General features: G+C 52.8%; 1 protein-coding gene across 4 annotated transcripts in view; it reads right to left on the bottom strand.

Moving 5' to 3' along the window:
- Positions 1 to 20,471, bottom strand: part of SEMA7A (semaphorin 7A (JohnMiltonHagen blood group)) — a 33,631-nt gene extending 13,160 nt beyond the window's left edge. For 2 of the 4 annotated variants that reach the window (XM_063347461.1, XM_063347462.1), the window contains exons 1-2: positions 20,199 to 20,471; positions 19,697 to 19,796 (exon numbers count right to left, since the gene is read on the bottom strand). In XM_063347461.1, coding sequence (XP_063203531.1) covers positions 19,697 to 19,796; positions 20,199 to 20,456 — 358 coding nt within the window. In that variant the 5' untranslated portion in view covers positions 20,457 to 20,471. Of the gene's footprint in view, positions 1 to 14,522; positions 14,732 to 14,834; positions 15,268 to 19,696; positions 19,797 to 20,198 lie in introns of those variants that run through there. The other 2 variants (XM_063347463.1, XM_063347464.1) reach the window with 1 other exon arrangement.
- Between the last annotated feature and the right edge of the window lie 1,667 nt (positions 20,472 to 22,138).

Raw genomic sequence — 22,138 nt, 5'->3', positions numbered from 1 at the left:
CCATAGCTTGTGGCAATAACACGAGAGAGATTGCTCCTCCAAGGGGGGGGAAAAAAAAAAAATCTCCAATCAGGACTGACCTCGGCTTAGCACGACAGGGCATTCCATTTCCATCTCTCCCTATTTTTCCCTTTTCCAAAGAAGAGGGGACTTCTCTCCTGGCAAGTGCTGCTGCTCCCAGCAGACAAAGGCTGCGTCTGCCTCAGGAGCTGGCTGCCTGCACAGACAGGCAATTAATCAGTGGCACGTGGCCCTCTCTATTTATAGGGGCACTTGGCAGGACAGACAAAGGACAATCTTTGCACAGTCCAGCACTCCCCCTCTGCCCGGAGCACACCGCGCAGGGGTCTTGCCAAGGCTCCGCAGAGCCAAAAGTAAAAAGGACTTAATAGAGATCTGCTTGATTGGTGGCTTTTTTTTTCTCCACTTCGCTCTGCTGGTCGCACCTTCTCAGGGTCTCTAATCCCTGCGGCACCCAGCCAGCAAGGCTTTCCCATCGCCAGTTTGGCCAACGGGGATGCCGCCAGCCACCACCTCGTGATGGGAAACCCTGCCAGACCTGCAGGCTGCTGTTTCACAAGGGCACTTCAGCCGCAAAGAGAGAGGGTGGAGGTGTGTCGCGGAGCAGAAACCATCACAGCTTCTCGCTAACGCCAACAGCTCTGGGGCTGCCCTTCCCCTGCACCGTGGGACAGGTCACCGGGCTCAGTTGGGACCCTGCAGCTAAGGGAAGACCAGCTGGATGACGGTCCCTGCCCACTCCCCGTCCTCTCCCCAGCCCTACAGTCTTTCTCCTCTGTCCAAGGACTTGGAGAAACTCCCGAGCATGTGCTTTGCCTGCTGGAGAATCTGGCATCGAGTCTTTTCGAAGTGACTGTGCAATTCACTTGCCTAAGTAGCCCGACAAGCAGGAAGCCAGCCGGTCATGCCAACTAGCCCGAGGAATCTCAGATGCCACAGACTCAGTCTATGCTTGCCGAGGAGGAGAGGACTAACCCCCTTTTCACCACCCCTCTTCCCAGCGGTCCCCAAAATCCCCCTCTCGTCCCAACCTGCAGAGCCGGCAGGCAACAGCCCATGCACACTGGAGCCCTGAAAGCCCTTCTCCCGGCTCCGGCTACCACTGCCAGCACACCCATCATCGCCAACCCCCCGCAAGCAGGTCTGGCCAGACTTCAGCAAACTTTGCTCTTGTTTTCAAACGGCCAGCCCAGCCTCTAAATCTGCTGCTGGTCCAGGAAAACATACACCTTGCAGCCATTCGGAGAGAACGGCCGGAGAGCAGCCCTGAGGAGTGTCGGTGTGAGGACTTGGGGGTGTCGGTGGATGAGAAGCTCAATAGGAGCCAGCAACGTGCGCTGGCAGCCTGGAAAGCACCTGGGGCTGCATCCCCAGCAGCGTGGGCAGCAGGATGAGGAGGGGGGATTCTGCCCCTCTGCTCCGCTCTGTGAGACACCCCTGCAGTGCTGCCTCCAGCCCTGGGGCACCAACAGCAGAAGAACACGGAGCTGTTGGAGTGGGGCCAGAGGAGACCCCGGAGATGTTGGGAGGGCTGGAGCCCCTCTGCTGTGAGGAGAGAGCTGGGGGGGTTCAGCCTGGAGAAGGGAAGGCTCCGGGGAGACCTTCCAGCCCCTTCCAGTCCCTAAAGGGGCTCCAGGAAAGCTGGGGAGGGACTCTGGAGCAGGGAGGGGAGCCATGGGACAAGGGGGAACGGTTGTAAACTGGAAGAAGGAAGATTGAGATGAGATCTGAGGAAGAAATTCTTTGCAGTGAGGGTGGTGAGCCCCTGGCCCAGGTTGCCCAGAGAAGCTGTGTCTGCCCCATCCCTGGAGGGGTTCAAGGCCAGGTTGGACGGGGCTTGGAGCAACCTGGTCTGGTTGGAGGTGTCCCTGCCCAGGGCAGGAGGTGGCACTGGGTGGGCTTTAAGGTCCCTTCATACCAAAACCATTCTATGATGATTCTATGATTCCCCCATTCCTCTTCCTCCGCCCTCACCCTTTTGCACACCTCAGCCCTGGAGCTCCCGTTACCTTTGGTTTCATTTTGAGGCTTTCACCCAACGCCACCTCTTTCTTCAGCTCAGCTGCGAGAGCTGTGCCAACCTGCAAGGACGCACTTCTCTCCCAACAGCCACAAACAAACAAGCCCAAAACAATAATTTGGTTGGCGCCAACGTATTATTTATCCTACTGCTCCCCGGGGACCGCACTGAATCACTAAGCTGAGAGTAAACAGCTCTGCTAGCCAGGGCCCAGAAGCGTGTTTATGGCTCCAGCACTGATTTAACTCGATCCGGAAGGGAGCCTTTTAAAGGTGTTTCTGTGAGCAGGTGCTGGGGACCCTCTGGCTGACCCGCAAAGCTGGCCTTCAGCCCCTGAAGCTCTCCCTCAAACAGCTCAGCTTAGGCAAGCTGTTTGATCCCCTTCGCCTCTGCTTCTCACCTGGCAGGAACAGGGGGGAGCAGCCCTGCACCCCCAGACTGGGAGCCTGGCTTATAAATGGCTTATAACCGGCTTATAAAGAGCCAGGGATGATGGGGCAGAGGGCACCTAACGGCCCACACGATGTCCTCGAAGGAGGGGACATGCCTCCCCTAGCGAGCCCGAGGCTGCTTTTGACACTGCAAAGAAAGGCTCGCCCCCTTGGAAGGGGGAAGGCATGACTCTGCCACGACCCTACCTCTGAAATCGAGTCCGGAGCTTCAGAAAACACTGGGCTCACTTCCAGCGCCTGGCTAACCCCGCCGAGTCCCTTTGCCTGGCATTTACTGCAAACCCCACCGTCAGCGTGCAAATCAATGGCGCAATTGTCAATTGAAATGCTAACCCTGGGTTCGGAGGAATGAATGGGAGAAAGAGCGGCTTTGTGCTTTGCAGGCGAGATGCACACCAGATTGAAGAACAACCATATTAAATGCGGGAGAAGGAGGGAGTCCGGTGCATCTCGGAAGGATGCCTGTAGGGTGAGGTAATGGAGGAGGAGGAGGAGGAGGAGGAGGAGGAGGAGAAGGGAAAGGAAGAGGGAGATGCTCCGGATGAGATAAGGGCAGGGAGGCCCATCCTACACACCAGAGCAACATGGACAACAGAAGCAGCAATCCTGCTTCCCATCTGATCTGGGCAGAGGATGAAATGGGCCACATCCCTAGGCAAATCTGGCTTTAACGACATGCTGAAGGGCTTTCTGGCTCCCTTTGGGTCCAGGAACTCCCTTCAGAAAGGCAACAAGAGCCTGGGCAGAGCCTGGCCTTCCCCAGCGTCACGGCAAGGTCGGATTCCCAGAACATCCCAGAGCTTTGCGCGGAGGGGAAGCGTTCCCCCCCGCCTCCAGAACAGATGCCCAACTATAGAGAAGTGGCGTGGGCATGCCGCCGCCTTGCAGGCAAACTCAGCCACCCGGTTTCTCATCCTGTCTGGAAGGCCGTCTCAGCTACGGCAGTCCTTCTCCCCTCCACGCTCCATCGCTCCCCCGATCTGGCAGCCAGCGCCGCCATCCCAGACGCTCGGCTTAGTCACTGGCTTGCACGACTCCCAGCACTGGCAGCGGGCGAGTCTTTGTAGGTCTACGATTTACTGGCGCTGGGGGAGGACTGCGTCTCCCAAAAAATGGAGGGTGATGGTTCGAATCCGCTCTGGTGCCAGGATTTTAAAGTAAGGAACTGAAATAAAGCTTGGAAAAAAATAAGGGAAGGAGGATGAGATAAGAACCTGCTGGGTCTTGGGAGCGGTGCTGATGCAAGTCCTTTACTCGCTGCTCATATAACCCGTGTGAAGTGAGACACCCCTTGGAATACGAAGGGAAACCAGGCAGGGTATGGGGTTTACCTGCTCCCTGGCGTTACCCCCTTTCATGCTGTGCTGCCCTGAGCTGGGGAAGCTCAGCTTTTGCTAAGCTGCCTACATCCTCACAACCTCTCCTGCTGCTGCCGTGGGACAGGGACATGGGGCTGGGCCACCTGCCAGGATCACAAAGTGACAAAACGGGATTTAGGCTGGTACGGTGCCGAAGCTCACCACGAACGCAGCCAAGTCTCCGGAACCGCCACGCTCCCCGACACCCAGGCAAATCCACCCGGCAGCCCTGGGAACTCTTCTCGCTGTAACACATTATAACGTTGGCAGTCGGCACCGTCAACACGTCCCTACCCTCCCCGGCACGACGCCGATGACACTGCCACCTGCTCTGCTGCCTGTAGGTCTGACAGTGAGCACACTCCTGCCTGAATCACAGCACTTTTCGGATCCTTTCCTGGTTCCCTCCTTTTCCAAACAATTTGTCATTTCCCAGGTTTATTATTTCTTCCTTCCTTTTTTAACAGACTGAACAGATTACGACCTTGATAGCGGCGCATCTCTGCTGCAATCCGACTGGGATTGGCTCCGACAGCAAAAGGAAAAGCTGCCTTACCGAATGCTGACTCACAGACACGCAGGGTGGTCCCCCCCCGGTCTTGTCCTCTACACCTGTGCTAGTGATGTACCCTCACCTCTCAGCAATGCGGGCCCGGTCATGAGTCAGGGCTGATTAATGTGCTCCAGGCTCCTGCACATCAACACCCTGCTTTTGGGAACGTGAAGGCTCCATTACGTCAATCCCTCTTCCACTCCTGCTTCCCCAGCACACGCGGGATGCATGACGAGCAGCCCAGCACGGGCAGAGGGACTGCTTTCCTATTAGGGCTGGGAACGTGATTCAGGTCCACTGCCTTAAGGGACAACTTTCGGGTCAGAACTCCTGGTCCCAGCTTAGTCATCACTTCGCAGTGCGGTTCCAGTTTCACTATTCCCCTCCCCAGTGAGACAAGGAGAACAGCCCTTGGGTTTCCTACCTACTTGCCCACATACCAGCCTTGGGAGCCCCACCAGCAGATGGTCCCCTCTAAGGGGACCACGGGAAGTCACAGCACCCACTCCAGAGGGATGGAGACACCCCACGGGGCTGCGCCACGTCCCCTCCATCCCTGGGAGAAGGACTGGACCAAACCACACTGCTCCCACCCAAGAGCCACACGCCGTCTGTCTCCCCGGCTCCACCACGGGTGCCGGCAAGAAGCCAAGTTGCGTTTTATTTTAGATGATCTATAAATTCCCAAGCTGAGACATTTCAGAAGGAGGAAGTATGCCTCCGGGGAGCTGCTGCACTCACCGAGCGGCTGGGTTTTCCTTCCCCCGTGACTTTGCCCCAAGGCAGCAATGTGACACAAGGAAACCACAGTCGGGCCGGGGAGGCGTTTGCCATAGCCCCGTTCACCCACCAGCCACCCCCTTCCCAGGGGATGGACGCCTCGAGCAGTCTGATGGGCTCCTGGGACCCAGCAGATCCTGCAGAAACGGAGTTGTTTTTTTTTTAAGGAACAATTTGCCCTCTAAATGAGAGGACCCAAGAGGGACACTCTGAGAAGGTTTGCTGTGACCTGCCTCAGAGTAATCGAAGGGCTGGGAGTTGCAAGGTCTCCAACATGCCTCGGCGAAAATGATACGCTTTGGCGGGAGGGTTTCTGAGAAGGGTGAAGAGGCAATACAATGTGGGAAACCACTTCCTTCTCATGGCTCACGAAAAAACCTGGCCCGTCATGCCCCGCTCTCCCCAGCTTACGCCACCAGCACACTGCCCAGGGATTTAGCTGGGATCCTCCGGGAGGATCCTGGGAGCTGGGATCCTCTGGGCGCTGGGGAAGCAAGAGGCACAGGCCCTCAGGGAACATCACTCCGTGCGTGGGGCAGCTCTGCACCGTTTCGGTTCAATCTACGCTCCAACATCAGTCATTTCTCAAAGAAAGCAAAATGAAAGAGAGCAGAACCAATACAGCCCCATCCCCTATATCCCCTATAAATTTCTATCCCGGATCCCTAAGAGCTCCCTCCAGAGCCCTCCCAGGGCCAAATATCATCCTTGTCCCCCTTTCGCTTCCTCCCCATCCCCTACATATCCAGTTTGGCACGATGTAGCAGAGCGTGACCATGAGCCCGGTGCCCGGCACATCTCAGAAGGGGTCTGTGCCTTCCCCCTCCTGGTCTCCCTGCTACCCTGCCTTCTTTTCAGGGTGCTTCCAGGGAGCCCCCCAAAACCCCTCTGCAGTATTTAGTCTGCCGCGGGCCAAAAAGGCACCGGGGAGTGGCAGCGGAAACCAGACAACAAGAAAGAGTGCTAAAAATGTCTCTGGATGAAGCGGGACCAGACACAGACACACGCGTTTCCTGCTCTTTAAAGCCCTCCATGCTCTCCTAGGGCCCACGCAGAGACCCCCAGCTCATGCCCGTGCCCACCCCGAGAGCCTTACACCGCAGCCAGGTTGTTTAAATGTGTCCTCTCCCTGTCCTGAGCAGGAAAACCACCCACGAAACACAGGTACGCTCATTTCCAGTATCGACTGCCAGAATCCAAGAGCAGTCACCGGCTGTGAGCAGCAGCTCCGGAAAGGCAGGGTCCGTAAAACAGACCAAACAAGCCCTATTGCAGGCATCAGTCACTTCCTACGTATTTCATAACCGACACACAGGCCTCTCCCGCCGGGGCAGGGAAGGGCACCGGCCAGGTAGCGCAGCAACACTGAGGTCAGAGCAGCCGCCTTTGCTTTAGACAGGCAATCCCACCCATGGGATCCCAAGAGCAGGTGCGTACCCAGAAAGGAGAGAGCAAGTAAAATGGTTTCCCAAGAGAAGGCAAAGTGCTTTTCCATCAGCCCAGGGCAGGTGAAAGCCCTGACCGCAATCTTCCCATGCCCTAAACATTGCAGTTCAGCTCCCGAAAGCAGCGCAGCTGAGAGCGAGGGCTTGGGCTGCGCGCTGCTTTCATTTTCCTTTTCTATCTGTGACCATCATCCTTCATGCAGAGAACCAGTAAGCCCAGTACTGAGCAGCGCAGTCCACCCACAGGAGGCTGGAGAGCATCGGGGGGACGTGCAACCCTGAACTCTTGCAAAGGTGGCTGTGCACTTGCGGGAAACCCAGAAGAAAGAGGTGTGAAAGCACGGAGGGGTGACGTGCGACTGGGAAGCCCACGTTACTCAAACCCAGACCTGATCACCTCACGCATTTCACTCCTCTTTCTTATTTTAAGTTTGCAGCAAGTCAGAGCGACGGCTTTAATTTGCTTGGTATTTCTCATCCTGCCTCTCCCCCAAGACAGTTGGGAGACGAGCAGCGTTTGATCATCTGCCAAGAAACCTCCCGCTATCTCTTCTCACACCCCTCCCTGACTGCTTTCCACTCCCTCGGAGCACCCCTCCAAAGGAAAGAGCAAGGCCAGGGATGTATTAGTAACACCTACATCTTCCCCGCAGCCGGACTTTTCCGCCCTTGGCCAAGCTTCATTCCCGGCTGACACCATACGATGCTGCTTGCCTTTTCTTTGGCTTCTTCCCCAATTGCTTCCAAAGACCCTGCCCTCGAGACATCCCTGCCATCAACAGCAAAATGCTCCAGAGCAGAGGAAACAATTCAGCCTGCATTATCAGGGATGTATCCTACAAAAGCTCTCAGCCTGCACGCAATCCAAATGCCTGGAAGGGCTGCGCTAGTGCAGAGGAAAGGCTTGAGCTTGCAGAGTAGACTCTAACTAGATAAATATGGTTTTTTTAGACTTACACTACAGAAGGCAAATATTCTGGCGCGTTAATGATTTCCACTCTATTTCTGGTAGGCTCTGGAGTGTCTTGGCAGCAGTATTCAGTGCAGGGGTGAGCAAGAGCAGGAAGAAAGAGGGGAGGTGGGGGGAAAACCAACCCTCTGGGCTTAGTAACCTGGCTGCTGGGCACGGGCACGCCTGCTCAAAAGCTCTTCTGAGAGCTATGCGGCCCGTGCCCCTTCGCAAGGGGCCTCCAAGCCGGAGCCAGAACCGGCAGCCATCCCAAACACCCACTCAGCAAGCAACAAAAGAGCCCCCCTAACCTGCAGCCGGGAAGGAACAAGCCTTGAATTCAAAGCCTCTGCCATCAAGCAGGGCTTCACGAATACGGGCAGCGCTGCAGGGCTCCGCTTCACCCTCTGAAGGCTTGAACCTGAAGTGCTTCGCGCTCCAGGAAAGACGGGTTTGTCCTTTTTAAACGCGGAATGACTATTAGATAGGCACGGCAGTGTTTTCTACGCATGCTGCTGCATTGCTGCTATCCCCTGCCCACCTCTGCATGCTCCCCCCCGCCCAAAATTATGCAGCACTGAAGCCTGTACCGCTGCAAGATGAGTCCGGAGCTTTGATTTCACGTGCAGCTAGCAGCAAAGCTTGTCATCCAGCAGCTACGTTTTCCCCCCACCAGCCCCGAAGCCGGGCTGCTGGCTGCACCCTACGGATTTGCAGGCGCTAAATTTAGAGCCAGGTTTTGTTACTTTCCAAAAAAAAAAAAAAAAAAAAAAAAAAGGAAAAAAGTTCTCTTTAATGACAGTCCCGAGCTGTGCCGTGTTCCTGCTAGAAGCTGGGGAACTTTGGCCTGTGATTATGGTATTTTATAGTACGGTCACTGGAACAACGGCAGAACAACAAAAGGATGCTTTTAGCAGGAGAGCTGCTATCTGGAGAGCATGGCTACCCCTCCCACTATGGAAGATCGCTTTCCAGAGACTGATTTATCTTAAAAAGCCTTCCAGAATAAAAATTGCCCCCAGCATCCTCTATAAGCATCCACCAGCAAAACAGCCGCTTTACCTTTTAGCTTTAATTGGCAACCATCTCCTACCTCCCCGCTGCTGGTGACGGCAGGGCAGCCAAGAAACCCTTCCCGGGCACAGGTCCTCTTCTCCCAGGCCAGGGGGGAAGAGCTAGGACAAGGGGTAAGGGGACCTGCACAGTCCCCTGTGGAGCCGCCGGCCTTTGCAGAAGTTTAAAGGTGGGAAGAAAGATGCGTGGTTCTGGAGCGAGGATGAAGTTTCAGTTCCCTACAGCAAACAGATGAGATAATGCACGTAGCAAAGGGACTTTCTCGCTAAATTGGGAAGGGCCCCGTCATGCCCTTTGCAGCCCTCCTACCTGTTCCTATAGGCTTCCCACCCCTGTAATGAGTATCAGCTAGGTCTCAGCCCTGCAGCCTCCTGGGTTTGTGCCGGGGAAGGCTGTGCAGAGCGTCCCCTTTCTGCCTGCTTGGCCCCCACCAGCAAGGAACATGCAATATCCATCCTTCTCATGTCCATCTTTGGCTGCAGTGCCGCATTACTCAGACTTGGAAAGCCAAACCGCCGCATTCCAGTCAGTCATTTGAAACCAGACGCTCCGATCAAGACTTTCCAAAACTCCCGTTATCCAAGATACGAGTGAACCCACGGCCACGGTTGTTGTGAGCGGCCCGAACGTCTGGCCAGGACTGCCCATGCGTTCCCCAAGGCAACTCCAACAGCTCCTCAAACTTGCGCTGCCCTGTCCCTCCCAGTGCACACGTGCCCGACAAAGGAGAATGATTGAACCCACGTGCATGTTTGGATGTGGAGTCACTGCTGCAGGAGGGTGCTGACACCAGTAAACAGGGTTCAAACTGGGGACTGGATATTTATAGCACTCCAGAACCAGAGCTGTCATTAAGGGCAAGATTGGGTTTATTACGCAAAGCCTGTTACTCCAGACCTAAGCTGCTCTGAAATTAGTAGAGATAGTAGGAAATGCTTCCGCATCCAGCTCCTGTGGCACTCTTACAGCATTTCTCTGTCATACCAGGCACCGGACGCAGCGAGACACAGCCTACTAACACCGGGTGGAGCTGGGATTGAAACGAAAACAGCGCCCAACAGGAGGAACAAGTCCTATTCTTGGAGCAACCAGGAATAGCCATACACCATAGGATGTAGCTCAACAGGAGAGAGCTGGCTTCAAAACAAGCAATTTCCTCCCTCCAACTCACCTTCCAGCTCTTTTTCTGGATACAAGCGTCTTTAAAAAGCATCTTGCACTCAGATTTAGTTTGTACTCAAGTACTCAGGCTTAGATGTAGTTTATTCTGCTTTAAGGCACCGAGCCGGACTACAGCAACTACAGAAAACCTTCCCAGGCCAATTTTCTGCAATTCTGACCCCGATTCAGCCCGAGGGCTGGCACAGAGCTGGGCAGCGGGTCGGCAATTTGCATCTGGCTCCCTTTCCCAGCCCCGAGCATTTCAATGAAGCAGCCACAACTTTTATTAGTTCGCCCATGCCTGTTGTTTTTGTGTCACGCTCTTGCAACAGGAGGTGGTTGTGATTCACTCCCTTGGTTTGTTTGGTTTGTTTTTCTTTTTCAATCTGCGCCAAGCAAAAAAATATTTTCAACCAACGTTTTATGATACCAGCATCACCCACCCTGTGAAAGTGAGCCGTCTGCAGAAAATAGACTTGCTGGGAAAGCGAGAAGCTTTCTCCTGGAAACGTTGATGCTCCCAGAGCTTCATGTGAAACCGTCCTACAAAGATGTTTCACGCTCAGGGGACCGTGGCTCCTAAGAAAACAGTGCCACTGTCACTGAGGAGTAAAAACTGGTATCAGCAGCACAATCTCTCGTTTTGCCACCGCTCCCCGCCTCGCCTCTGGTCAGTTCTCCTCTTCCTTCGCTATAGCTGAATGCAGCCCCGTTGCATGAAGAGCTCCTAGAAGAGCTCTTACAGCGCTCTCTGTGCTTGCTGGTACAGTTTTCCCATGGCAAGGAGAGGCAGCTGAGCTTGGAAAAGCCCCGGAGCTGCTACGGGCAGCACGGGCAATTTCCAGGAACTGCCATTTCAATTTTCCCCCCATGATCCAGGGCAGGCGACAGCCAGATCATCCAGTCCAGGCAGACAAGGGTCAAGCGTATCGTCTTTCCTTTCCCCTGCAGAAAACTACACGCCAACTCAGAACCAGCCCCCTCCAGCTTCCAGCCTCCTCTGTTAATGAGAAAGAGGGGAATAATTAAACCGTCAGACCTCATATTCCACCCCAAGGTGTGAATGCACGTTTGTCTCGGACCTATGCAGGGATAAGACCATTTTAAGCACGGCAGCAGCTAAAAATTATTCCAATCCTGCACCAAAGGCCCCAGGCTATAGGAGCCGGAGCCAGCCCTTGGGGCTCCTCGTTGTCCTCGCTGCACTCTGCTCTCCCGATGCTCGGTGACTTTCCGGTCATGAGACAGTCAGCCTGGGATGCCATCCTTCCCGCTCCATGGAGAGGGGCTGTATCTGCCCGCTCTGTCACCCGGACAGCTCTGCCCAGCCCCAGGACACAGCGGGTTCTGTCTCCGCAGACGGGTCAGAAGAGTAAACACAATATCTGTGCTGACAAGCAAAAAGCTCAGCGTGGGATGGGAACGCACCTTTTTCAAAGGAAAGCCCAGCTGGTCAGCGTTTAGTTAGAAAAATACATGGAGGCAGGGGGAGGATGGAAATAAAAGGGAAGATAAGCGAGAACGCAGCGTGCGAGGTTGAAGCACTTGCTTCTGCGCCAGCCCAGGCTGCTAAGGCTGAACTCACTCCCACTCTGCAAATCTCAACAGATAGGGAACTTGCCATTTATACAAATCTTCCTTCGTTAGAACACCAGGAAGGGTAACGGTCAAAAGAGACCCTGATTCATCTGTGTGCTGGGTCAGCTGCAAAAGGGAAGGGGGGAAAAGTCCTCGTCAGTAAAAAGGATCTTAAGCACTTTAGCTATGACCAGTGGTCCGGAGCTGACCTCAGCCCTTTGCTCCGTCTGTCTCTCCCCTAAGAGGAAGAAATCCTGCAGAGTCAGACATGCTTTCAAATAACTGCTTACCCAGCCGGACCCGAGACCGGCCACCTGTGCCAGCCGCTGGGAGAGCTCCAAGGGGTCCCTCACCATGCCTCCGGGGGCAAACGTTCCCAAGCCCGCGTTGATGTTGGGAAAAACCATCCCCTTTCCTTACGCGCTCCTGCGCTGCGGCATCAGGGAGGCAAAATAACAGGCAGAACAAGGATCCGTGGCCGATGCCCCGGGGCTGGCTTTATACACACGGCGCACAGAAAAAGGCAGATCTGCAGAGCCTAGTGCTCCAGCCACCCACCGCCACAAGTCCCCAGGACTGCGAAATTACTTCAACCCAAGCAGCTCCAAACACCAAGACAGGCCAACTTGGTTTCTTTGTCTTCAGGTCTGAGCTCGGGATCGTGCCACCCAAGCCCAGCTACGTGTTTTTTTTTTTTTTTCCCCAGCTCACAATGTCCCCTCGCCTATTTCTTGATATGAAACCAGACCGCGAGGGACCATGGGGCGCAACTGCAACGTAGTTCTGCGAGGCCAGGGCTCTCTCTCCATGGGTCCGGCATGGTGCTGGTGAGGGGAGCAAGAATGAGAGCTGGAAGGGCAGCTGCAGCTTTGCCCAACACCAGTTTCTTCCTCTCCCCCAGCGCCGCAGCCCATGGAGGGATCCCACACACGTACCCTTCCCTCCTGGAGACACCTGGGCTCTGGCCACTGCCAGGAATATCTCCCTTCACCCGCAGGGCTGCAATGTCTCTACGTATTTTTGCTGAGGCTGCCGTACCTGGTGCTAGTGATGGGCTGTGGCGTGTAAGAAATTTAATTACGTGAAGAGCTGCCAGCTCCCGCAGAGCCCAGGGCTGAGGCCAGCGCTGCGCCGTGGCAAAGGCAGCACACCAGGCCCGGCCCCGGCACAAATACCCATGAAAATGTCCCACTTCGCTGCTCCTCATCCTGCTCCCAGCCTCCAGGACCAGGGCTCGAGCCACAGAACTGAGCCCTGCGGCACCGTCACCCCCCCTGGCGAGGGAGATGTCTCTGCGCGTGGATGCAGAACAGCAGCAGTGTGCTGAGCTGCAGGTTTTACTGAAGATGCTGCGCTCGCCTTTCACTGCGCCCGGGGCGTTGGGGAAGTTCGCGAGCTCCCTGCCACCCCACCGCACGTCCCTTTTGCCCCTGTCCCATTTCTTCATCTGCCTCCAGAGCCTCCTCTCCACCTTCCTCCTCGCCCACAGACCCACTTCCTAAAGGGGAGAGGTGACAGAATGCAATTTGTTAAATAGGACACACGAGTGACTCTTAATGAGCGTTCCACACCTCTGGTACCTCCCTGATTAAAATCCCTCTCGGCCTGCGTCCCAGCTAAGCTCTCGCTCAACAAAAAAAAACAAAAAAAAAAAAAAGAGAGAAAGAGAGAAACAGGTAAGTATAAGCTGATCCCCTTACAGGGAAGTGTCCCAACACTAATTGGCTTTGGTGTTTCTCGGTGACAGATCCTTGCTGTGCTCAATGCCGGGAAAGCCACCGTCTGACACAGATGCAGGCAAAGGCCAGGTGACCGTACCGCGTGTGCACGCCAAGCACAGCCCACGGAGACAGGTGGAAACCAACCACCCAGGCTTGTTCTTTCTCCCTCTCAGCACAGTTTTACTCCAGAACAGGCATTTCCAAACACACCAGACCCCTGTAACTCAACTTCCAGCCCCCTCAAGCGGCACAGGGGAAACATCGATGAAGAATACGTGACTCCCGTCCTCTGTTCATTCTCAGGCTCTTCCGCCCACCCCTCCTGCATCCCGTTTTTCCCAGCCACTTCATTTCTCAGGGAATAAAATAAATGACGCAATGCTAGGAACAACCTTTGGCTGCCCTCCCTGCCAGTGTCTCTCCCCTTTGTGCGATGGAGGCAGCAGGCAGAGGCCACCCCCAAGCCACCCACCCACCACCCCCTTCCCTCCACTCCTGGGCCCTTCATCCACGGGCAGGAGAAGGGCATCATAAATTAACAGCAGAAGAATAACAGATGGCGCAGAATAAACCAGGGGAAATTCGTGTCCTCTGAAGTTGTCAGCGAACAGGGAAGACAGAGGAGCTGTTGTACTGCAGAGCAGCATGAGATCCGCAGCTCGGCTGAACCCGCCGGCTCAGCCAAACACCAGAACCACCGGGGACAAGACGGGGTCTTTTGTTAAAGCCTCCCTGGAGGGTATTAATCAAAAAAGCTTGGAAGACACATGATAAAAACCAGTAAACGTTAGTCTGCTCTTTTCACCACATGAAGCTTGGGCTGTGCTCTAAGCTTGCTCCTTGAAAACATTTCTTTGTTCAGTTTCTGCAAAGATTGGGTCTGATTATAAGTCCTTGTGTGTCATTTCAGATGTATCTATTTTCTCAGAGATCCTCCGCAAATATTTACTCACAGACCTCATTTGCAGCTAACAGGGCAAGTACATCAGCTGAATAAGAAAATTAACTGTATTATGCAAACACACTTCTCCATTTCCCCCTGCAAGTTACAGAAATGGTTACTGTGTCTGTTTCAGGGCTTTTTGACAGGCTTTAATATACCCAGCTTGGAGGAAAATGTTTTTAGAATACATAGCAGAAAGGACTTGGCAAGAACACGGATCTAAAAATTCAATTAAAAGCAATCAAGGAAACCAGGAGCCCTTTCCTGAGATCACAGGCATTTTAGCTCGTTTTAATGAGAGCCAAAAGTCTCCCCAAAGAGACAAAAGAAAAAAAAAAAAAAAAAAAAGAGCAACTCTTCTCAAAAGACAAGACATAGGTAGAAAATACCCGGTGTGGGGAGTAGCTGTCAGCTGCAGGCACTGCTGCATCGCAAGGCTGCCGTCCCCCCGCAGCCCCGGGACTTACCTTGCGGAGCCGTGATGATCCTGGGGTTCACCTTGGAGCGCCCCGCTGCCCACACGCCCAGCTGGCTGGCCCACAGGGCCACGAAGAGGGCAACGGGTGACCTCCTGCCCATTTCGACTTCTTTATGGAGCGGGGATCGGGAGCCTGTGCGGGCGACAGCTGCATCGCTTGCCTTATACAAAAGAGGGCGCACCCAGGGCAGCCAATGACTGAAACGGAGGGTGGGACAATGTTTTAACTCCCTGCGAAGCAAACCTTATTAAAAAAAAAAAAAAAGTCAAAATCGACTCTATTTAGCACTTCATTTGGTACCTGCAGGCTTTGCCAGGCGTTTTTGGTCCTTCTTTCTTTTTTCACCCCTCCTCTTTCTGGAAGGTGGGAGTCTGACGGCTTTGTTCACCTTCAATGCTGCAGCCGACCCAAGCCTTGCAATCAACTTATCACAGAGGCTCGTACGAGGAATATTAAGGTTGACAGGAATAAAATAAGAATGAAACTATGTCTGTGTAAGAACACACATGAAGCAACAGCAGACCAAGGGCGCAGAGACCGGTAACAAAGGATGCTGCTCCCAGTTGTGTAAACAGAGGGATGTGTGGAGGCCAGAAAGCCATGCTGGGATATCGCGGCAGCAGGGCAGAAGACCCCGGCTCTACCATCAGGAGGATGCAGCAAGGCTGCAGCATCTCTCATGTGCCAGCCCTCTTCCTACCAGTGCTACAATTGCATAATAAAAGGGCCGCTTCTAAAAAAAATAAAAAAAATAGAAGGCTGCCCAAAAATTAATTCTTCGTTACAAGGCAGGAAGACTATGAGACAAATACAACAGACATGATGACAACTCAGCGGCGTCCCTTCTCCCGTGTCACACACCCCTTCGTCAGACCAGTCAAACCCACATCACAGTGCGAGTGTGGGAGCGTATGTGGAAAATCCACTGGGAGCTGGGGTGAAGAAATACCTAAGATTCCCTAAGATCCTGCCCTAACTTTTGTGATGCTGATGTCCTCCGAAAGGAGGGGGATGCTGAGCACATGGATGCTGAGCACACCCTGCCATGGGAGCTGCGGCACAAACCTTTGGAAAGTCACTTTGCTTTACCAAACCTCTCCATCCTCCCAGTTTCCCACCGGGAGGCCAGGAAAGGCTGACGGCTCTTTGTGAAGCGCTGTGAGGTTTGTTAATGAGAAGAGCAGGGCGTTACGTGCGAGGAAAGCGAGGTCGGACGTGACCAGAATAGGAGAGCCCCACGGGGAACTCACGAGGATGAGAGACGCAGCTGCACTCTTTAAAGTTGGTATTGAAGCTAGAGCCAGGACTGCTCTGCTCCTGCAGGAGATGAACAGTGGCGGGGCGAGGAGGGGCATTTTGGAGGAAGCAGAAAAAAAAAAAAAAATAAAAATTAATGAGACAGCTAATGGTGAATTTTAAGGCCCCACAGGAATTTCCCACCAGCTCTAAGCATGGAGGTTCATCTTTCTCTTTAACCAAATAGCTGCTTGGGTAATTACAGTGTGATCACATACAGATCATTCTGTTTTTTCACTTTTGCACATGGTGATTCCCAGCCTTGAAGCATTTTGCACCACTGCTGGCCTCGAAACAACTGGCCATTCTGCCCTAGAGGCAGACATATTTCTCTACCCGCCCCATTGCTCCCAGAGGTGCTAAACCCCGTTATCAGTTGTTTTCTTGCAAAGAAAGCTTCCCGAAAAACCATCTAATTCATTAAGGTTCTTTCACGCAGTCAGGAGCGAAAGAGAAACGTCATTTGTAAATCAACAGCCTAAGCCATATGATCCATGCTGGTTCCTTAATAAACACGGGGACTTGGCATTTTACATCCACCCCAAATTTGGGCTACACCATGAGAGCTGCACGCATTATTATCTGCTTTGCCTTTTATGACACGACGCAGCTGGTGGTCTGGGCAACTGAATTTCAACTCCTACTCTTGACGGAGTTGCCAACTAGAAACACAGAAGGGTTCTGATCAGAGATGAACGAGGAGAGTTTCTGCCGCCTTAGAACAGTAAATCCTTTGCTTTTCCCTTTTCCCGGCCCCTAACACACACAGCTGGGGACTCTGCATGGTTAGCTTTCGGGTCTTTTTCCGCCTACAGCTAAATACAGTGCTCCCGTGTACAAAATTGAGCTCTAAACTCCCCCAAGACTTCGGAAGTGGCTCTTTCTGCCTCAACACAGGATCGCACTCCATCTCGTAGACCATGGGCTGAGCCACCCCATGAACACGACTGGATTGTGGTCCTTGATTCAGAATGATGCTGTAGCATGTTTTGCATTTTGCTAAGGAAGAGACTCAGCAGACCACTTGGTGTGTATCAATTAAATGGAAAGCTGTGCGAGATCTCTGCATGCCAGCTCACCAGCAAAGAAGCCTGCAGCAGAGGAGAGAAAAAAAAGAGTGGTAGAACAGGCAAGGGCACACGAGCATGACACCAAAATGCTGGTTACAACTCTCCAAATGAATAGTCTTCATTAAAACAGAGCTTTCACCCAAATGCCTTTGCTCCCTCCAGAAGCTACAGCTCCCCTTGGCGTCCTTTCTCCTCTCCACAATCTCCTTCGGGGCAGCAGCGTGACTGATCAGCCAGGGCGAGCCTGACTCCCTCCGATGCAGAAACATCGGATCGTTGCGCAGGACAACATTGTGAAGGCGACTTCAACACACGGGCAACATCTGGAGGGTCAAGGGAGTGGCATGACACATTCTGTGCAACGAAGGAAATAATCCCACCACCAGTCCCCCACGGGCAAGGCCCTCCCACGGAGACACAACAAAGCAGCACAGAGCAATGCGGGACACATTTGATCAAGGAGCAGCCCAGTTTGGACTCTTGGGAGGAGCATAGAGTTGATTTCAAGGTTGCTCCAACCCTGTACCAGTTTGCAGGGGGCGCCGAACACAGAACAGTGCCCTGAATACAGACAGAAAACCCGCTGGCCATTAAGTACACACACACACACACACACCCCCGTCCCAAAGCAGACAAGCTCTTCTGTGAGAGTTTGCTCAGGACCTGCTCAGCCACATGCCAGTGTCCTCCTCAACCCATAAGAAATTTGAACGCAAGCCATCAGATTCCAGGCACGGACCCTGCTCAGCCCCCTCCTGCAAAAGTTTCCGTCTGCTTCCCTCAAGTATCAAAACTTCCCCGGCGCAAATTATGTGCGGTTTTCTTTCCAGATCATGCTCCTCGGGTTCCAACGTGGATCAGAAGGCAGCTTCCCCCTATCTTGTTTAAAATAAAAAAAAATAAAAATCAAGCACATATTTTCCTTAAGAGGAACGGTTTTTATTCACCGTTGCAGAGAAGACAGACTGCTTGAGTGTCTGTGGCCAGGCAGTCTAACTGTCATGAAGCCTCCTGTTCTAGCCGGTATCTTTTCACTGGAGAAGAGCAGGTGTGTTAATTCACATGTTCTTGTGAACAACGGTTTAACTTCTCGTAACCCCAGGGCCAGGAACATGACCCTGGGAAACACAGAGTAGGTGTGATGGGTTTGAACCCAGGCAAACATTCCACAGAAAAAATTAAACACCACAAACATGCTTATCCTTGACGAAAGCCAGGCAAGATCTTTTCTCTGTTGCACCATCTCTTCCAGAAACCTGACAAGCACATCTCGATCTCTTGCTGTTATCAGCCATAGCAGGTTTGGAACAGTACAAAGAGGGACCTTTTTGAACACGGCACAGAGGGCTGTGGATGCTCACCAGGTCTGTCATGCCGCACGTATGCAGGTGTTGCCACAGTACGAGACTGAGAGCCTGCATGTTTTGCCAGAGCGTGGGAAATCCTCTGTTAAACCCTGCCTGTGCGGGGAACCCTGCTGCAGTGTGGACTGATGTCTCAGTGAGGCTGGGACAAGAGTATAAATGACCATGACAGAGCTTTGGAAGACTGGAGCTTCTATTTCTTACCCCTTGCATTTTGCCTTTGGCAGCAAGTAGACTCATAAGCACAGGACTGCAGGAGGAAAAACCTGAAATTCCACTCACATTTCTTTTGGCACTGACCAACAGGTCATTCAGTCCTCAGATGACAAAGCGAGGTAGGAGGGAAGCAAAACGGATCTTTTATCAGCAAATTGCTGCATTCTGCTTTCAACACACCAATCCTCCCCCAAAACTCACATTCCTCACAGACAGGTAACGCAACCACAGCCATCCCCTCCTAGAGCCCCAGCCCTCACTGTCACCCCTTCGGCCTCTCCAGGCATGTTGTTTTTGTGCATGTCCATCTCCAACAGCTGTTTTAAGCTGGACTGAACCTGGGGGAGGCTGATCAGTTGGTATGAGTCCCCGCCTCCCAGTTCTTCCCTGATGCTGAAGCACAGTAAATCTACTGCCCCAAGAAGAGTCAACCAAAGGGGTCAGAAGCCCCCGTGTGCTAAATGCCACTCCCAGGGCTTTAAAAATGAATCAGGGAAGGGAAGGAGCCACATTCCCCAGAACATCTTTTTCTAGTAGGTCAACCCGTTTGACTTGCCAAAGGAGGCCTGTGCGAGAGCCGTCTCGCGCTCATCGCCTTGGAGAGCAGCACAAAACCCCGAGCTGGGACGACTCCTCTTCAGTGTTTTCCCTTCTGCTGCTGAGGAAACCCCTGGGGCTCACCCCTCAGGTAGGACCTCCCAGACGAGAGCTTCACAACACTATTCCCTTGTCCCAGTAGCTTCCAGAGGTCCTGCCCAAGGACTAGCCCCAAACAAACTCAGCTCATCTAGATGACCCCAAACCACACCTCACCCTTTCCATTGCAAACATCCATTTGGTTGGCAAATGAGCTTCACCTGAATGCCCGTCACATTAACAAGCAACCCTGCCAAGAGCGATTTCAGCAAGAACTCACTGGCAAAAGCAGGAAAGGAGGTAAAACAGATACGCATCGGTGACAGACTGTCAAGAGCACGTGCGCCCCCCAGACACGGGTGCCAAAGGCTTTAGGTAGAGTAAATAAAACCCAAGGCAGGGTCACACCCAACTAAAAGAAAGTTAAAACAAAACAAAAAGAATAGAAATAAGCTGCTTTGTTGAGATTGATCTGCCACACTCCCACCATGAGAGCTGCATGTTGATATATTAATGCTGCACTGCACATCAGCTCCCTCTTCCTAGGAGGGCCCAGCAGGCCACGCTGGGTTTTGCTTACCTGAAATTCCTGGTGTTTCTTTTCTTGACCTCTGTGCTCCTCGGCTTCCTGGAAGGGCCTGGATTTCAGAGCAGCATTGCCAAGCAGCTACCACGCTCTCCTGCGGGAATGGCGACATTTCAGCAGTGGGCGAAGCCTCCGCAACGATACCCATTCCCACATCTTTGAACGGTACTAAGAAAGGTCCAGCACCCACCATCCCACACACGAGCTTATAAGCCCCCTTTATCAGCTCCGTTAAACCCACAGCTCCTCCCGGTAATACACAAATTAAGGTTCGCTCTCTGCAATCTGTTCTCCCATTCCCTGCCATAGCGTGGGTTGAAATTTCAGTCCACATTTTCCTCTGGGGAAGCAAAGCAAGTCACCCGATGCCCCAGAAGCCACTTCAAACAGCTGCTGAGGAAAAAACCCAACACAATTTCCTCCAAGCTGGACAGGCACATGAGGTTAAGTGGTAGCTTCTCAGGAAAGTAAACTAATTTAAAGATACTAAGTTGACCTTGTAGGGTTCAAGTACTTCCAGCAGCGATATGTGTCTCGCCAGGAAGGGAGAGACATTTAAGAAATGGTCTATCTCCTGCTCCTCCTTCCTATTTTGGCCCCTGCTAGCCAAACCTGGGCCAAATGACGCAGAAGGTAAGTATCTGCAGTTCAGCGCTGTCCTTGGCTCTAAATTCAGAGCCCGCCTGGCGACACGAAGGCTCGGCGCCACAGATGCACCAGTTTCTCTTTCCATCAGACATGGGAAGCCCGCCATCTCTTCCAGCAGGAGAGTGGGAACAGCTCAGGATCTCACCATGTGCTGGACCCATTTGACTTATTTTCCTCTGTGACCTGTCAAAACGCTTCAAAGGGACACCGGCCTGGGCAGGGAAGAGCTCTTCCCTTTCTTCCTGCCTCCCATCTGCCCTTCCTTTATGCAGACTTCATGCCTGTCACCTGCTTCCTGGTCATTATGTGTCCAGATAGCTCCCACATGGCTCCTTTGGGACAGCAACTGCAGGAAGCCATAAGCAACCAGGTCACAGGCTCTTGGGAGGGGAGGAAAAGAAGAATAAAAAATGAGGTGAAGGAAGAGTAAATGGACGTGAACTCATGTGACCAGACACCAGCTGGCAGGATCCATGGGATGATTTAATTATGTGTAACAGAGGATCCTTTGGGATCAAAGCATTTAATTCCAGGGAGCTACACCTTGGAAAGGAATGCTCAGGACAGCCAGCACTCCTTCCCTTCCCGGGAATGGGGCCGAACGCAAACCAATGCAGACAAAGGTAAATAGTTTGGAGTCTGCTGTGTAGAATGTGAGGGCAGCGTGCTGAGCATTGCTGGGGGATTATGGAGCTCTGCCATCATTAACAACCTTTTCTGCTTTAGCGAGATTAAGTGACAGTTTTCTACCTGACTGCCCAACTCCCCTGGCTATCTTTGTCAACTGTGGCTGCCTTCAGTGGCCACGGCAATCCCAGCACCCAAAAATGAAACCTCAGAGCTTTACTGGGAACACCACCACCCTTTTAGAGCGTGACAGCCCAGAAGTTACCTGTGCCACAGTCCCAAGGCAGCACCTTGTCCCCTCCTTCCAGCTGCCGCGCACTTTTGTGGGTCACAGTCTTTGAACCCGTGGCTGAACTGCAGGACTCCTCGCTGCGGGGTGGCATCGAGGCGACAAGTTTATCTGCGTTCAAAGGAAAAAAAAAAAATTCTGTGTGGCCCGTTAACTATTAACACCCAATTTCTAGCTCTAAAAGTCCCTAAACCTCACACCATTGGATGCTGGGGAAAAAAAAAAAACAAAAACAAAAAACAGACAACTATTAGAGATGGATCTTTCTCTTTTTCTTGAGGTTTTTCTGCAGTGCCTATTATTGGCCACTGCAGGATGACAGGGGACTCTGTCTCTGATTCTACATAACCCATTCCATGCTTTTATCACCCCTGGAGTAGAAACCCACAGCTCTCCAGCTTTTCCCTCAAACACCAAAACCAATGCACCCTTCTGAACAAGTGGCCCATGTTCCTAAATCAGCACGGTATTTATTTCAGTGGTAGGGGGAAAAAAAAAAAAGAAAAAAAAAAAGAAAAGTCTCAAAGTGATTTTGGGACAACCCTTCTGCTTGCTGGCAGCCTGGAACACCCAGAAGTCAGCTAGGGAGAGACTGCGTGGTCAGAAATGCTCCCCAAAATCCCCGATTTCACCTTAAGAGCGTTGGTTGGGTTGTTGTTTGGTTTTGGGGTGGGTTTTTTTGTTTTATTTAAAGTTTCCAGATTCAGTTCAAGGGGACTAGAGCCAGGAAGCTTCGTGTTCAAAGCTAGAGGCTCGGCCATTGTCTTGACTTCAGGGGATGTTTATCTTCTTCCCTCTGAACTTTCCTTTTGCTTACTGTACTCTTAAACAAGCATCCTTGCAAGGCAGAACTACATGCACTACTATAAATC

This window comes from Chroicocephalus ridibundus, chromosome 9 (assembly GCF_963924245.1).
Source record: "Chroicocephalus ridibundus chromosome 9, bChrRid1.1, whole genome shotgun sequence".
Classification (NCBI taxonomy): Eukaryota; Metazoa; Chordata; class Aves; order Charadriiformes; family Laridae; genus Chroicocephalus; species Chroicocephalus ridibundus.
This window is presented reverse-complemented; position numbering and strand designations above follow the sequence as displayed.